The sequence below is a fragment of the Thunnus thynnus genome, chromosome 21 (genome assembly GCF_963924715.1).
Source record: "Thunnus thynnus chromosome 21, fThuThy2.1, whole genome shotgun sequence".
Taxonomy (NCBI): domain Eukaryota; kingdom Metazoa; phylum Chordata; class Actinopteri; order Scombriformes; family Scombridae; genus Thunnus; species Thunnus thynnus.
The window spans coordinates 9,335,800-9,354,247 of NC_089537.1; the positions used below are offsets into that span (position 1 = coordinate 9,335,800).

The 18,448-nt window shown below is 39.7% G+C and overlaps 2 protein-coding genes across 2 annotated transcripts in view; one reads left to right on the top strand and one right to left on the bottom strand.

The window, feature by feature from the left end:
• Positions 1-651: 651 nt before the first annotated feature.
• eef1a1l3 (eukaryotic translation elongation factor 1 alpha 1, like 3) lies at positions 652-3,067 on the bottom strand. The gene is made up of 7 exons (XM_067577742.1): positions 2,821-3,067; positions 2,553-2,732; positions 2,168-2,464; positions 1,934-2,084; positions 1,509-1,765; positions 1,067-1,301; positions 652-981 (listed from the first exon to the last, which is right to left on the bottom strand). The coding sequence occupies exons 1-7, from the start codon at positions 2,962-2,964 to the stop codon at positions 872-874; spliced, it is 1,374 nt and encodes a 457-aa protein (XP_067433843.1). The 5' UTR covers positions 2,965-3,067; the 3' UTR covers positions 652-871.
• Positions 3,068-6,149: 3,082 nt separating this feature from the next.
• Positions 6,150-18,448, top strand: part of fam49bb (family with sequence similarity 49 member Bb) — a 38,466-nt gene continuing 26,167 nt past the window's right edge. Inside the window, exons 1-2 of the mRNA XM_067577743.1 lie at positions 6,150-6,297; positions 17,316-17,407. The gene's annotated coding sequence lies outside the window, so the exon portion shown is untranslated. The remainder of the gene's footprint in view (positions 6,298-17,315; positions 17,408-18,448) is intronic.

Genomic DNA, 18,448 nt, shown 5'->3' on the forward strand with positions numbered 1-18,448 from the left:
AAGTAAAAGTACTCATTATGCAGATTACTCATCTTTTAGTGTTTTAGTACATTTGTTTAAAAAAAAAAAACACAAAAAAAAAACAATACACATAGCATTTTAATGCTGCAGTTTTTAGATACTTTGGGTAGATTACTGCATCATATTATATAAGTGTATCATGTTTAATGCTTTATAGCACTAATGCAGCACAAAGTGGATAACTTAACAATTTAAACCAAATGTTTTATATAAAATCTTAATCCAAACAACTAGTAGTCAGTTATTAGTGGCAAATGTGGAATAGAAAGTACAATATTTCCCTCTAAAATGTATTAGAGTAGAAGTACAAAGTAGAATAAAATGGAAACATTCAAGTACAGTTTTCATTTCAAACATTTTACTGCTGCACAAAAGGCGTCTATGTCACTGGGAAGTCCATTCAAATATATGTTAACTGGAGACTTGGGTGGTTTCCATATTTGGATCACGAGTGGCTTTCAACTAATTATGTCAGAAAGCTTTTAACCATATCATTCTCAAATTTAAATAAATGAACTTTCCCTTTTGCAGATGAAAACAGCATCTATTGTCAAACATCAAAGTGAACCAACAATAAGCTCAACACATTTGAATTGAGCGGGGGGGGGAGATAAAACATTTCCGACAAAGTTCCTCTCCAAATCTTTTATTTTGGTAGCTGAACAATTCTCATTTCAACCAAAATATACCATCCAATTCTACAGCTTCTTTTGGATTTAAGATTAACACAGGAACTAATACTTCCAAGACAACATAAATACTTTGTGTCACAACACAAAAATCACATCTTAATAAATAAAACTGTTCACATAAAGCGTTCATACCAGAATACTGGTAAACAGAAACTAACTTATTTACACACTTGGGCTTTGTGTGGAACTTTTGACCCTTGGTCCTTCTCCACAGACTTGATGACGCCCACAGCGACTGTCTGCTTCAGGTCTCTGACTGCAAAACGACCTGTTGCAGCAACAAGAAAGTTTATTTTAAAAAGACACTGAAGCACATTATGGAGATTAGAACATTTAGACAAGTGATACTGTACCTAAGGGAGGGTATGTGAAGAAGCTCTCCACACACATGGGCTTGATGGGAACCAGTTTGACCGTGGCACCGTCTCCAGACATCAGTATCTGTGGGTTGTCCTCCAGTTTCTTGCCCGTGCGGCGGTCAAGCTTCTCCCTCAGCTCAGCGAAGCGGCAGGTCACGTGGGCGGTGTGGCAGTCTAGGACGGGAGTGTATCCGGTTTTGATCTTTCCTGGATGGTTCAAGACAATCACCTGAAGACGGGAAAAGAAATCTGTACAGTCTTTCACTCAAAAGTGTGTTTCTTCTTGTTCCTACAGTTGAATAACTGAGCTTCACTGTACAGAAGTTTGACACCAGAAGGCTGTTTTCAAAAACCATATCAGACACAAAATTAAAAGTATATACACATCTTAACATGTCTGCAGGTGGTCTTTAAAATGTAACTGTACTGAACCAACCTGAGCTTCAAAGCTGTTGACATCTGAGGGGGGATCCTGCTGGGCGTTGCCGGCTACGTCCCCGCGCCGCAGGTTCTTGACGGCCACGTTTTTAATATTGAAGCCGACGTTGTGTCCCGGTAGAGCCGTCTGCAGCCCCTGGTGGTGCATCTCGATGGACTTGACCTCAGCAGTGAGCTTGGCGGGGGAGAACATCAGGGTCATACCAGGTTTGAGGACACCGGTTTCAATCTTTCCCACAGGCACAGTCCCAACTCCTGACAGTTGGAACAAAAAGCACTTTTTATATAGTTAAAACCAGTTTAACCATTCCTCTACTGTACACCTTGACCTCATTTGATTGTGCGATTAGTTAACTTAGTCTAAAGGCTTTGAAACAAAATAAATGACAAGGCAGTGATTAAAAATTTTGTGCACCATCTGACCTCCAATTTTGTAGACATCCTGCAGAGGTAATCGTAGGGGCTTATTAATGGTGCGCACTGGTGGGTGAATGGAATCCAGGACTTCCAGTAGAGTTCTCCCACTTGCATTTCCTTCCCTTCGTCTGGCCTTCCAGCCTTGGAACCAGGGCATCTGCAGAGAGACATTACTTCTGCTCAAGCTTTTCCATGCTAGTATTTAAAGCTTTTAAAGACCTGAAAAAAAACCCTCATTACCTTCTGAGTTGCAGTGATCATGTTCTCCCCAGTCCAGCCAGAAACTGGAACAAAAGGGACACTGGTGGGGTCGTAGCCAATCTTCTTAAGGAAGCCACTCACACCTCGAACAACTTCGTCAAAGCGTTTCTGGCTGTAAGGCGGTTCGGTCACATCCATCTTGTTCACACAGACGATGATTTGTTTCACACCCAGAGTGTAAGCCAGCAAGGCGTGCTCTCTGGTCTGACCGCTTCTTGATACGCCGGCCTCAAACTCTCCTTTAGCTGCAGAGACCACCAGGAGGGCAACATCAGCCTGAAATTACACGATAACAGTGAAAAGAATGTGCATGCAGAAAGAGGTCTGCATTAAAGTAGGTGGTTGACTTTAATGTGTTGCTTGCCTGTGACGTCCCTGTTATCATGTTTTTTATGAAGTCACGGTGGCCTGGAGCATCAATTATAGTCATGGTGTATTTCTGTGTGTTAAATTTCAGCAGTGAAATGTCAATGGTGATTCCTCGCTCCCGCTCAGCTTTAAGCTTGTCCAACACCCAGGCAAATTTGAAGGAACTCTTCCCCATCTGTCAAGACAACAACAAAAAGGGTCTTAGAACAGGTTTTAACATTTTAATTAATGTGTTTTACAGTAAGTTCTTCTTTCTTCTTCACCTGTGCTGCAGCTTTCTCAAACTTCTCCAGTCTTCTCTGATCAATGCCACCACATTTGTAGACGAGGTGGCCGGTGGTGGTTGACTTGCCACTGTCAACATGGCCGATAACCACCACATTAACATGAGTCTTCTCTTTTCCCATGGTTACAGGTTGGGGTTTGCCAACCGAGCAAGTTTACTGTAGGCTCCTGGGATGAATAGTCACATTCACTCTCCCAAAATCCTTTATCAAATGGATTCCAGCAGCCACTGCGGAGCGGCTTTATAAGGTACAACTGGCCACGCACTGGACACATAATTGAAGACAGGTGTGCTGCTTCATTAAGCTTCAGTGGTGGCTGTTGCTTGATTGGTGTAACCTGAACTGAAAGTACTGAAAGTTTGACACAAAGCAGTCCTGAAACCACGGCAATAAAATGTTGAAAAAGCTGAAAGATTCTTCAGAAATGATCTCAAATTACAACCAGGTGAGTCATTTGGAGATGGCAAGTCTTTGAAGAGTCTTAATAAATAGCCTCTCGCTATATATATATCAAAGAAACTCTGATTCACAAATCAATCACAAAGAATATAAAGGAAAGCACCTGAAAGTCAATGAACACATTGAATATTAAAAAACTTGTAGATATATAATAAGCGTAATAAAGTACTTTTCACTGTGGCATGTCCATGAATTAGTCTAAAGCCTTGTCTGACATCAAAATTATAAAACTGTTACTATATTTACTATATCTGACAACAGTATAAAGCTGTTTCACATTCATCTGCTGCTGGGGAGCATTTCCCTGAACTTACCTTTAATCAGAGTTTAAGATGTGCACATACAAATGTGATATTGTGACACCACAACTAGTTTGGTAGCCAATCATGATCCAAAATGCAACTTACACAAGTGTGATGTGGAAACGTGAAACCTCCAGCACAGTGAGAATTTACTTTTCAGTGAAGAAGGCATAGTTTATATTTGCATAGACTCTGGATATTTCAATGAGGGAAAAGTAGATATGCATTCAAAAATGTAAAAGTAGTTTATTTAAGTTTTGGGTGGAAAGCCATTTGACACAATTTAGGCCTATTTCAAGATAGACTACAGTATAGTTGAATGTCTTAAAACATGTCTGGAGAGGATGTTTTAAGGATAGGTTCACAATTTTTCAAATCTGTCTTAAAACAACAGTCAGGTGTCCATATGAACACTGAGAGAGGTTTTTCCTCTCTGTAATCGTTCCTCCTGTTCATACTGGCTATTAAAAGATCCCCTTCAAATGTGCTTTCAGTGTAAGTGAAAGGTTCCAAAATCCACAGTGTGCCCACACAGTCATTTAGTGCAAAAATGCATTTAAAAGTTGATCTGAGGCTCATATGAGGCTTCAGCAGTCTGAGTTAGTCATATCAAGTGGATATCTGCCACATTTACAGTCTTTTTAGCATCAAATTTCCTCTTTGTGTTTCCTCGGACAGTGTTCCCCTGTTGAGCTGTGGTGGAAGTTTAGTAACAAAAAGAGGGACTTTGGCACTAAAAAGACTGTAATGTTGAAAGATATCTACTTGATTTGACTCATTTGGACGACTGAAGCTTTATATTATCTTCAGATATACTTTTAAATACATTTTTGCACAGAAGAAGGCCAGTATGAAGTATAGATGTGCTGGTATCAAATTCTCCTGCTACGATTATTGTAGGTAAAAATATCACGATAAATGGTATTATCACGATAATCACATTTCCTGAATCCTACAATTAGTGCTAAAATATAGTTAAACTACTTCACAGCATGACTTTATTCACTTGACAGTGGTCTGTATATTGTGGCTTTGTTGGACTCTTCATGAGAAATAATATAAAACACAGTTTAAACTCTGTAAAGAAAAGTAGATTGTTCAAAGTTGAAGACAACTGACTGAAAATGTCTTTAAATGCAGCTCAGTGTCTCCCAGATTCTACACACACATTCATATATTCACAAATTTTTCCTGATGAAATTGATTGATTAATTCCCAGAGTGCAAGAAGTGTTATCTGCTGAGTGTTACGAGTTTTTAAATGGCAGAGAGATTTGTTAACACACACAGATTGTAATAACAGTTCTACTGGGCTCTTCAGGTCTTCAGAGGGAGCTTTTAGTGACTGTGGTTCTGCTCTCTGGACCCAAACTACCAGATGACCTGAAATTAGTCACTACTGTGTCCACGTTTAAAAGAAAACTCAAAACCTTTCTGTTTTCTCAGGTTCATGACTAGTCAATTTCTTGCCTGAGTGTGTGTGGCTGGACAAATGTTTTTTTTTCCTCTTCTTTTTTGTGTAAATGTATTTGTGTGTGTGTGTGTGTGTGTGTGTGTGTGTGTGTGTGTGTGTGTGTGTGTGTGTGTGTGTGTGTGTGTGTGTGGTGATTCAACTTTCCTAAGCCCTCCAAGCAACAATTAAGTCAAGGCTGGGAAGAGGGGAAAAACTAAAGTCCAGATACCTCACTGTGTGGGGGTGCTGTGTTTTTCTGTTTCCGATTACCGTAAAGTCATCCACTCATCATGTGAGAAGTTCTTTACCTTAACAAAAACTTGAAAGAAAGAAGTCATTTGAATATAGACAAAGCCAAGTGGGGGATATGACTAAAGACAGAAAGAGGTTAATGTTTAGGAAATCAGAAATTAAAGCCAGAAATCTTACCAGAACAGGGTTTGAAAATTGTTGGGTATGTTTTGGGGACTGCTGTCCAATTGGGGATAAAAAAAAACATGTTCCTAACTGTGAAAAAGCTCATTTTTAGATCAGTGGGGTCAAGTTAGGGTTAGGTTAAGTCTCCAGGAAATGAGACCATGAGCTGATCTGTGTGTGTGTGTCTGTGTGAACTGCCATTGTGTATGAAAGGTGCTATACAAATAAAATTCACTTGACATAAAGCCCACTTGTGGCTTAACAAAATCAAACTGCTAATGAAGGCAGGAGAGCTGCTCTGTGTTCACTGTGTATATTTTTTAGTTCTGTAAGTACACAATATCATTTCAGTTAGTTTTTTTTTTCTAAAGTCTAGTTTTTATTTTTATTTCAGTTAACTAAAATGTTTTTTCACGTCTATTTTTAGTTCATTTTTAGTAAACTATAATAACCTTGCTTCAAACACGGTCTACTTTAACGACTTTCAACGCTCAAAGGTCCTAATTAAAGCTGCGGTGGGACATTTTAGCGACTCGGTTATTACTCGGCTAATCTCCACGGTGAAAACAAACCAGCGGGTCTCGCCCGGGCGGGGCTATCTCCAGCGAAGTAGTGGGGTAGGTGTGAAGCGTATCACTCCGCCCACCCTCCGCGCTACAAGGCGACACAAACCAAGCTCTCCTTCTAGTATGACGCTGACGCTCGGCAGCTAACCCGGAAACAGCAGAAGCAGCAAATCGCTTTTCCTCCTCTCCTTTTGAGCCTCTGCCGCTGGCTTCTAGCGTGGTTTCCAGACGTCGACTGTTTCTCTGCGAGCATTAAGGTAAAAACAGAAAAAAAACCCTCTCTACTTTTACTCCTCTTTTTCTTTTCCTCCTATCTTTTCACTTGTTCGCCTTCATTGTCCACCAGTTGCCATTCATTCTCGCTTGTTTTTGAGTGTTAAAATGTTTGTTCTTCGGAGGTTAAAAAAAAAAAGAGAAAAGAATGATGAATCATAAACCCATGTATCGTCAAGTTGGTTAACTGTTAAACTGAAGCGATGGAAAAAACATCAGTGTTGCTGCGTTACATCCTTGATACACCGTTAACTTCCTCTTTTTCACACCAACGGTCGGTTTTGTCAAGGCTACACCGCTACTTTTTCCATCTTTTTTTAACAAGGGGCTTTGAATGCTACATGCTTGACCGATATTTTACTAATGCCAGGTGATCAGCTGTGTTTGGCTTTACACAGCCTGGTAATCTATAGTTTTAAACTAACCGTGTGGCTTGGATTAGACACAGGCTGCCGTACAGTACAACGGTGCATTAAAGGAAATGCACACACTGACAGCTGGGAGATGGTTTAGAGCTGCTTTGTCTTCACCCCCCCTTCTTCTTATAAGTGATGGGTTTTAGTCTGATCAGTGTATAATAAAATGCTTGAGAAGAGCTTTCTAAACTGTGGTCCTGCAGAAGAAGAAGTATTTAGATAATTAACTTAATTAAAGTGGCAACAAAGGTGTAAAAATACAGTGTAAATCACATCTTACATGTGTAAAGCACAGAGTTACTATCTGCAATGATTAGTCAATTAATTGATTAGTTATTTTTGATAGTTGATTTATCGTTTGAGTCATTTTTTTCTGTTTTTTTTTTACTCCTCTATGATAGTAAAATGAATATCTTTGGGTTGACATTTTATAGGCCAATTAATAGATTAAATGAGGAAATAATCAACAGATTAATTGAAAATGAAAAGTAATCGTTAGTTTCAGCCTTATTTTACTGGATTATTATCACTGATACACTAAACCGAGAGCTGCATTTGGATGTTGCAGGATGTGGTTGAGCTATTTTTAGTGTTTATGTACCGCTGGATAGTTTAATTTACTGTCTGCGTTGTATTTTATGTGCTCGTTATAGGTTTTTATAATCTTAATCTGCAATGTAACCAGTAATTACAGCTCACACAGAATGTAGTTGAGGAAAAAGTGCAATATTTCCCTCTAAAATGAAGTATAAAGTAGCATAAAATGGAAAAACTCAATCACATGTACCTCAAAATTGTACTTAAGTGGGTAAATGTACTTAGATAGTTTCCACCAATGTGTCCTGCAATCTCCTTAAAGTCCTTGTATCGCTTCCAGAGAGTCTAGCAGTACCCCTGTCACTTTTACTTCATCTGAATATAGCTCACTGAGAAGTTGTCTTTGATTTGCATCAGTCTGCATGACTGAACCATAGCCCAGAGTTATATCTTATTTCCTCTCTGCCAGAGTCTCTGCATAGGTCCTGAAAGTGGAAGTGAAATGTCCAGAAATTCGGATTTGATGGTATGTCAGGCAAGTGCAGCTCAATTGTGGCTGTGACACAACTTCTATGTTAAATTTGACTATTTAAGGTGTCACGGTCTCTGCCTGTGCAAATTAGGCCGATTCTGCTCCCCCCCCTCCCCTCCCGAGGCTGGTTAGAAATATCATGAAGAGCAGCGAGACTCTTGAAATAATCCCCCATGAAAGATGAATGTTCAGGTGTAACTCAGCTGTCACTCCGCAGAAGAAGTCATTTCGTTGCCTCTCGGGCGGGGATTGCAGACACATCCATCAGTCCTGAGACCTTTGCTCCTTGTGTCACCAAAAATAAACACGCTCTTAAAGGGTACGTATGTAGGGGGACGAAGAGGGCAGTGGTGCCATCCTTCCTATTAATGGTACCTGGATGTACTGAAAGCCAGTGTAGAAATGGTCTTGATCCTTCTTGGTGAACTGAAGACTGCTGGGTGAGATATTTGAGTTGTCTGCTACTATAGTTTTTGAAAGAAGGAAGCGTCACTTTCCTCCTTTTGTTTAGATCTTTCTTAATAGATGGAAACTTGTGTTCTCATGGTTCCATTCAGTGTAGATGCAAAAAAACAAAAATAGGGGAAGCTGGAAAACACATGACAAATACTTGACTTGAGCCACAGTTGTAGGACTGTGAGACATGGTACAACTTGTTGTGCCTTGTCTCTCTCCGCAGCGCTGTGAACAGATGGGATAATAGATGGAATGACTTATGCGGGACTCACTTAGCCTGGAAATAACTCTTCCTTATTTTGATTAGGGTTGCACAGAAGTAAAAGTTGCAGTAACTTATGATTGCAAAAGCAGAGGGAGAGACTGCTTTCGACAAGAAGGTTAATTCTGGTGTTGAGCATTTTTCATTACATGGGTTCAGGAAGTGACATGCAAGAGCTGTTTTCTCTCATTATTGCTTTTTGAAATGAAATGCATGAAATGAGAAAACAGCTCATTTGGCTCAATGTTTTCCTTCATTAATCCTCGTCTTCTGCAGTTACAGGCAGGTGAAATTAGATATGACTTGAACACGGACCAGATACGGTGCAGCGACATTGTCTTACAAAACAAATGTCGCCCTCCGGATTGGGAAATAATTATTTTTTCCATCTTATTATAATCTTGTTGTAACCTTGTCAAAGAGTCGTACAGATTTTGACTCGCACTCTTTTCATGTAGTTTATCTTAAAGAGATCGGCTTATGGACACATTGTTGTCAACAAAACATCACCAGATAGACATCAGTGTTTACATTATGGATGCTTTAGGAGGAAATATGGACAAAGATGTATCAAATATGATCAAAACAATCTGTCACTCTGCTAACATAATGCACACAAGATACAGCAAAATCTTAAACACTTCAGTCACCCACTGAGACTCTTTCAGAGACTTTGAATGGAAGCTGTTAACCCCAGACAAGTCCCATGTGAGGATATTGTACGCATACTTTGTCTAGTAAATGTATTTTCGAGTTTGGACAACAGTAGATAGTGTAGCCGAGGTGATATCACGGGTGAGTAGAGTGAGTGTCATGATAGTTCATTTAATTATTAATCATTTTCCAGGAGGCTTCCCAAAGACCTTTAGGGCAGGGCTGCTCAGATGTCGTCAGATCTGCAAACATTAGAAGCAGGATATTGTTTATTTTTCTGAAAACCGTGCTCGCGTTCATTAGAAAAAAACACAGTAGGGAGAGTAACCCCTATATGACATCTTATTGAGACAGTTTCCTGTGAATAAACTGACTTCACTGGAATGTCCTGAAGACGCCAAAGGGTCCGAACCCTCTTTTGCAGCTTGCTGCTGTGAGCACACCCGGCGTCACCCAGCCGCCGGCTGCAGGTTGGGTTACTCTAGTTATTCTCGGTATGAGGTTCACTGCAGCCTGATAGTCAGACTATTTATTGTATTTCCGGGCGTGAGTGCATCCTCACACATACACACACACACACTCACACTCAATACGTCTCGTCCGGTTGAGTCATTGTTGTGATGTGTTCATTTAATATATTTCATTGTGTGGTTTTTACCGTTGTGTTGTGACATTTTAGGCAGTTATCATGGTTTTTATTTACTACGTAGTGGTTGTTTGCCACAAACACCTCAGCTGAAAATAATTTTCCTAGCACCTTTTTTATTCTGTAGTAATCAAAGTTGTATTTAATTCTTATACTGTGGGGCATTTTTGATCCATAGCGGGTGGACACAATAACATGAACAGGTTGTGTAACGTAATGCAGCTTCAAAACACAACCTTCAGATTGACACACAGTCTTGTTAAAATACGCTTTCAGCTTTATATGATTGCATCGTATTGTTGTGTGTTCACGTTATTGTGTCCCCACACACTGAAGGGAACATGCTGGGTCAGGTGCTGCTGTCTTAGGTTTATGCAGAACAGAGCGTATTGATCCCTCTCTGTGGCATAATGCTGTTTGTGCAGTTATTTGGATTAACTTCCTCTAAATGATTCGGCCTCTTCAGCGCTCTGCTCTAACACCATTATCATGATATGGCTTAATCCAAGAGACTTCAACATCATTCATCTACTATATGCTTGTTGTTTTAAGAAAATACATAGTTTAATGTGACTTACTTGCCATTTAGACAAGCGATATGCTTTATTTAGATGAGCTTTAATGTGCTATGTAGCTGGAAAATGAGTTTTTCGTGGACTTTTTTCTGTGCTGAGACTTTTCTCATTTGCTACTTGAGTACAGCAAATCCTCATCTCTCTTCCATCTCTATTGCATGTCTGCTCTTGTCCCTAAACATATCATAGCAGAAATGATGACATACCTTGAGTCACTCAGTAGGAAAGGCTGAATGTGCCCGCCTGCTCCTGCACACTGCTGAATTATCAGACTGCAGATATCACAAATGATGCCTTGATCTAATTTACTGGTTGTAATCTACAAGGCTACAGTTTGCTTCAAAACGAGCACCTGTTTCCAATGACTGCATGTGTTCATCGAGCTTATGAAGAGTTCGAGTATGTGCCGTTGCTCTCTGCTGCTCACTCTACAAACAGATTTATTTAATAGTTTGTTGATTAATACATGCTGACTGTTCTTTGCCTTTTTAAAACGAGCAGAGAAAGATGATCCGGGAGGCTGTGGAGGTCCAGGGTTGCGGTGGTTTGTGTTTGCAGCCTTTGGCGGCGAGTATTGCACGTTTGATGTGCGCTTCTGTGTATGAGTCAGTATGTGTGCCAGTTTCTGATCTGCAGCGCCGGCCGTGCTGGTAGAACGGAGCATTCCTCTCAACTTTCTCACTTCCGTCCTGTGATGTTGGCTTATCTGACGCCCTAAGCGTGCACATAATGAGAAGAGAGAGCAACCGCATATCCTCTTCTCCTTCAGGCAGTCCGTCCAGAGGTTTCTAACTGGATGCTTTCACTTGTGTGCAGCAGCAGCATCTTTAAGAGTAAATATGAGGGGGAAAAAAAAAAAAAAAGCAAAGTGGACTTTTCATAGAGTCACACATTAGCCCACACAAAAGGAAATAAAGCTGCATGCCCCTACCCCCACACTTTTCACACATGCACAGAAAACCCCTCCAGGCTCAGATGTGAGAAATTCAACAGAAGAGAGTGTAAAGATCAAGATTAGTTCAAGATTTTTTAAAGATTTTAAGATTTTCTCCTTTGACACTTAGGCAGGTACATAAAAGTTAATTGGTGAAATGAATGAAAGTGGTCTTGCTGTTGAAATGAGTCTATCTTACCCTGGTGATAATGATTTTATTATAGCATGTTCAACCAGGCAGGCATGAGATCCTCATGTGGCCGCCTACATGTGAGTGGACACCACAGGGGTGTTGCCACAGATGGCAAATCAGCAGGATTGAAATTCAGTTTTTTTTTTTGTTTTTTGTTTTTTTGCACGCTGCCCCCGCACCAAACCTCCACATTCTCACATAATGTAAGACCTGTCAAATAAACCCGAGGTGGAATTTTATCCCACTTTTTTTTTCATTTTTTTTACCCCCAATGCATTAATCTAGTCATTTCAGGAATTTCACAAAAAGTAAGAACATGTGCCCCATCCCAAAATACATATAGGCTTACTTAAATATCTTTTGTTTTAATGCAATAATGTTGTTTTAGTTAAAGCTGCAGAAACCTAAGGAGCAAAGGGGGAGTGTTTCGCCTTCAATGCTCACAAATGTGCACTATTACATCTCCTAAAGAGTTTTTTTTTTAATTCAATAAAAGAAAGAAATTGGATTATTTGGCCGCCTCCTTCTTCAGTCTTTCTCTCTGCTGCTCCTTTCAATCGTACAGAATCTAATGATAAAAATGTAGTAATGCTAACAAACCTGCATGTCAGGTTCTGCTTACGTGATTGATTGTAATTGCGCGACATGCTTTATCCAGCTAAGAGGAACGAACCGTCAACAAGTCATTTCGTTCCTTGACATTTTAGTTTGAGCGTCTGCGGTCCGTGTAACTGATCTGTGGGAGTTTTCTTAATGAAATGATTTTCCACAGAGGCTCTGCTGCAGCTTGTGGGCTACAGAAAACTTCTACATACATACACACACACACACACTCTCACACAAAGTCTATATATCCCTCTTCAGCCCCTTCGGCTCTCGCTCACCAACAGGGGAAAGGGAATACAAGTTGTCATGGCAACTTGAGTTTTAATGGAAGTTTTTATTCAGCGGTGCTGAAACCAACACCGCTTAAATGTGAATCTTTTTTTGGTTTCTTTGGTCTTCTATGACAGTAAACTAAATCGACTGTTGGTCAGGATAAAACATGATGTTTGAAGGCATCATCTTGGGCTTTGGGAAACAGAAAACGCCATTTTTCACCAATTTTCTGACATTTTATGGATTAATCGAGGAAAAACGAAATGAAAATAATCAATGGTGTTTGGCAAAAGCCCCTCTGCTACACTGCCTACGCTGAGAACTAGACTGGATAAATAACCTTTCAGCTATACAGCTACAGAAGTATCAGATTTATTGGCGTTTATTATTGATTTTTCTGGTTTCTGGCCTCAAAATGCAAATGCATGTCCATTCAAAAAACCTTCATTTTTCATTGAAACATTTGTGAATAATCTAGATATTGTAAAATCTGTCTATGCAGTGATACAGTTTGCATATTCAGCAATATATTTATGATATTGTTAATATTGCACAGCCAGCAGACCAGCAATGAATAATATCTTAGTGAAGGTTTAAGGTTATATTTTTGTTAAAAGTGTTGGAAGCTGTAATTCGCGGTGCTGCTGAATTATATGGCTTTCTACGGTACTCGAAGGCGTTTCTAGTATTTCGTACAGCCTATTTGCATCAATGAGGATAAAATGGCGAGCGGGCCTGTACGACCCATGTGTGAGACAAATGGACAGGCTCCACATATATAGATCCTATTGATTACCTCGCCGGCCTGCTCTACAGTCAGATCCAGCACATGTTTCGCTGTCTGTTTAGCACACACACGGTCTTCCAGCAGGCTCACACATGTAGGCCCACATTTATTGACCTCTTCATGTGGTGGAGTAATTGTAACATTAACGTATTGCCGCTACACGCCGAAGATGTGAGAGCTAAGGATTAAGATGTGTCTTTGCTTCTCTGAACTGTCTCAGGCGAAATAGTTGTGATGTGGCAGCTTCACAAACACTCCCTGTAACCCAAAACTTTCAAACCCTCTTCTGGTATTTAGCTACTTCAACGACAAGATTTCTGGATTTCTGGCTTTAATTTTGGTTTCCTAAACATGAACCTCTTTCTGTCTTTAGTCATCCCCCCGTCTTGCCTTTGTCTATATTCAAATGACTTGTTTCTTTCAAGTTTTTGTTAAGATAAAGAACCTCTCACGTGACTAGTGGATGACTTTGCGGTAATCGGAAACAGTACCCCCACACAGCGAGGTATCTGGATTGTAGTTTTTTTTCCCTCCCTTTTCCCCAGCCTTGATTTAATTGTTGCTTGGAGGGATGAGCAAAGTTGAATCACCACACACACACACACACACACACACACAGTGCCACTTTTAAATGATCTCATCATGCGGGTCTTTTCCCACAGCAGCACAATGAAAGTGAATGAAAGTAGTCCTGTATATATATTTAAATAGCATGTTGACCACAGACATGAGAATCTGGAAATTTAATAAAAGACAGCTTGTTGGATTATGTAGATGGACGACCTCAGTGTACTTTGTGTTTTGTGCTAATTATGTTAGGACGAAGATGGGGAACCTACATGCTAAACATCAGCCTGCTAGTATTGTAATTGTTAGCATGTTAGCATGCTGATGTTAGCATTTAGCTTAAAGTACTGCTGTGCCTCAGGGAGCTGCAAGAGTTGCTCTTGACGTCATTTTGTGTAGTTACCTCTCAATATTTTTCACAGTATCAGTATCACAGTATTTTCAGAGTATCAAAAAACTTCTTACTGGTATACTGGAAGCTGTCATTAAAGCCATTGGAAACTGAAACAGCCTTCTAATTATGTAATTTATGGTCTTATGTACATGATAGTCAGTCGAAATATTGTTCTTGTAAACCTTCCTGATATTGAGTTTGAACTGGGCGTGGTCATGCTTGGACATTTATTACAAAAATTACGCAATAAATTCTGCCTACCAATCATAAAAAACGTGACATGCTGCAGTAAGCGTATTGTCTCGTTTCCAGTTGCCGGAGTTTCTGTGTAATTGGTTGCGTTTCTGCATCTCACCCCAGTTTATTTAGCTATATTCATCATATTCATTACTGTGGCTAATTACCCGCTGTACAATTAAACGTACACTAGTTCTGCTCAAGCACTCTTAGCTCTCTCCTTTTTTAGCGACTTTCTCACTATTAACAGTTGTTTACGCGCTTTTCAGATCTGCTAGTCAGTTTAGCTTAGCAGTTAGCGATGGTGTCTCACTCTCCTGCTCTCTCTTGCATGGTTCTCTTATGTTCAGCTATTTCTCTGCCTCCTTTAGTGATAATGGTACATGTAATTAATCTAGTATATTTACTGTGTCGGAGACGAGACTCAGTGAGTTAAAACCGCGGCTCCGCACCATGGAAACCCAGTCGTTAGCTGCTGTAGATAGCTAGCTCCTAGTAGCTGGTGCAGGGGTCAATCAAAACATGATCTGCCACGTCCACACAGTCTTGAGAAATGGTCTAAACAGCAAAATGAGCTGTTTTTTGAACTAGGTTTTCTAATAGTTATGAACATTTGTGTTCACACAGATTTTTGTGGGTGCTTAACGAGACACTCAACTTTGATATCATGTACGCATTTTTACTATTTAAAGCCTCAAGCCTTTTACTTGCTCGTAATTTTGCCAATTTTAGAGTGTGTCTTATTTAAGTGGCATCGTTGCGGTCAGACGAGAGTCAGGAATAATAATACTCTTTCATTTATAGAGCACTTTTCAAAACCTGCCACACAAAGTGCTTCACAAATTAAAACATCAAAACAAATAATGAAATCACATTTTAAAAACAGATTAAAACAATTCTAATGTAAAATAAAACGAGATTTAACGAGAAATAAAAGACAGTTAAAAGAAAATAAAAATTCTTGTAAAATCTATAAGGTCACTGACTCAGTCGATGACTGTAACCTTTAAGAATGCTTGTAGCTTCTTTTGTTTGATGGAAAAAAGTCATGTTTTGAAAAAGTATTGTTTCGATGTCAGTACCAAATTGTATTAGCACTGAAATAAAAACGTTTTAAATGATTTTCATGTAATTTTCTTATAGCCCAAGATGATACAAAGCATTTGTGAATGTCTGAAAAGCATTTTTTAATCACGGCTGACCGCTGTTTACAACCTGCTGACCTAAAAAAAAAGATTTTTTTTAAGATCACCTCTTCAATTTCTTGATTTCTTGAACTTTGAATATAGGATACTATTATTATTTTTTATTATTATTTCAGCTCGAAGCACATCAAATCACAGGAACAAGACGTTATTTGTTATTTTAATGATCCTGACTCCATCACTCTAATAATCCTAACTGTGTTTGTTGAAGTAATTTCATAAATAAGCATAGAAAGTCTTTAGTTTTTAGTCTCATCGCAGTCATGAACTCTTGCAGGAGGAGAGTAGTTTGGAGATGTTCTGCTCCACATACTGTCGGTCTCGACTGTAACCTCTGTAACCATGTGTTTATTCAAAGACTCATTTGGCCTTATGTTGTGGCCTCCAGCTGTAGTCCTGATGCATAGCTGACTCCCATGATGCCCTGCCACAGATGTCACCCAGAGTGTCCCCTGTGACGTGTCAGGTCTATTGGATTAGGAGCAAGTCGTGGTCAGTTTGCATGCAGAAAAAGCTTCTGTCAGAACGAGGAATAAGAAGAAGAGAGGCTGACATCTTTCAGGTTCAGAAGAAGGACGTTCCTTCTTAGCTTTAACTCACCTTTTTATAGGATTTATTTTTATTTAGCATCCAGCCTACTTCGCTAAAGACCACATCCTTTCTTTTATTTTTGCCTCTTTTCACAGTGTCTTATTCGATCATGTGTTGACACTTGGCTTCCTCAGCCGACTCTCCCACAGCTCTCACCGTTCCTCTTGTGGGTTTTTGAAGTTTCTGGGTTTGAAGTCTGATCACATTCGTGCATGACCAACACTGGTGCTATTGTCGTGCATTTGTATGCAGGCTGGCGAAGAGGGAAGTGCCTTTGGTCCTAATGGTCTCACAGTCTGCTGAGCTTGTACTCTCCATCCGGGGAACTTGTGATATGAGCTTGTGGCTTACAGAGACTGTGTTGAATCAAACTGAGGATTGTGAGGTGACAGAAACTAAACAAGTGGTTTTTTTTATTAAACATTTCTATCACAACCGGATAATTTTTGCATCGCCTGTTTAGTAGGCAGTTTGATTGTCTTTTCAAGATTTTATAATTGAATTGAATGATAAAGTGTGGACTAGATTGAATCGTGTTGTAGAGCTCTTACACGAGGAGGCAGGGAGCCTTGTAGAAAACCTGAAGCTCGCTGAATCAGAGGAAGTGTTACACAATAGGAAGTGGTGTGTTGTTTTTTTTTATGTGCGTCTATTTGTTCCATGTTTTTCTTAAAAAAAAAAAAAAAAACTCAATGCAATTAACCAGTGTTTCTAAAGGAAAGTAGGACATGAGAACAACCTGTTTACTACATGCTCAACATTATATCTGCAGCCGTTTATGTAATATTATTATATTTCCCTTTTATGTGAGTTTATCATCAGAGTTAAAAAGGGAACTTAAAAATTACATGAATTTGATTACAGACATTTGTAATGGGGAAGCATGTGTGAAGTGTCTGTAAAGTGACTGAAAATGCCCAGAAGTAGCATTGACAGTGTTGACTAGTGACAGGAAAAGGGAAATATCTGTGACTTTAAAAACAAAGACTTCATCTGAGTAATAATAGCACAGTATGACTCATTAACCGACCACCAGCATTTGCATCAAACTCCGAAATCTTATTGTTTTTCAGGCCTTAGATTCTCATGTCTTTGGTGAGAGTTTGGTGTGATGTTGTATATGAACTTGTGTTTCAGAGGCTGACCTCTGCTGGAGGACTGTGACCCGGGGCCACCTGCCAGGCCGGGCCTCCCTGCTCCTGACTGACAGTCGCACAGCTCCGCTGCTGGTAAGTCCTTGTACCAAGTCACACCCGTGAGATCGGAGAAAGCTTGTTTTTAAAGGATTAGTTCAAGTGTGTCCTTCCTAATGCAATTCCAATGTAAGAGATTGGGGACAAAATGTACAGTCTGTCATTTTTTAACTCAGAAATGCCCACAATTCCCTAGTAGATGCTTCTCAAATGTGAATATTTGGTAGTTTTTTCAGTTTCACATGATAGTAAACTCAACATCTTTTGGGTTTTTAGCTGTTGGTGAGACAAAACATGTATCTAAATATGTTAATTTGGGCATCAGGGAATAATAAAGGACATTTTTCATCATTTTCTTACACTTACACACTGAACAATCAATCGATTATGTGCAAAAATACATTTCAAGGTAAATCTGTAGCTAATTTGAGGCTTCAGCTCAAACTGCAGCTCAACACGGAAACAAGAAGAGGGAATTTAAAAGACTGCATCTGTGGATGATACCAACTTGAATTGACTAATGCTGCATTCGCATGGATTCAGGCAGACGGTAGACAGTAAACAGTAAACCGGTTATCATATTAGTGGATGAGAGCAGGACGGTAAAATTAGGTGAGGCCAGCAGAGACTATGAGTAACAGTAGATGGCATTGCTGTCTGTTCTCTGGATGTTACGTAGAAACAAGTAAAGCTTACATATGGCAGCCAAATATGTGACTTTATTAAGTTTTAATATTTTTTCAGGCGACAAAGTAACCATTCAGATCCCCAATATGTAGTCAGTTTGTCGAAATAACACCTGTTGGGAAATTTGCTTTGACGTTTTTGGAGATGTGGGGGAGCTGTTTTTCCCGTGCCGTCCAGAAGGGGTTGTCCGTCTGCCGTTTTCCTGAATCCATGTGAACGCAGCTTAACTCAGACAACTGAAGCCTCGTATTCGCTTCTGTTGAACTTCAGAACGAGTCCTTGTCCGTGTCCATGTAATAAACTGTGGATTTTGTTGCCCATCTTGTACATCGAAGCGGTGTTGGGAAGGGATCCTTTCACAGCCACTATGGTACAGTACCCAGTACATAT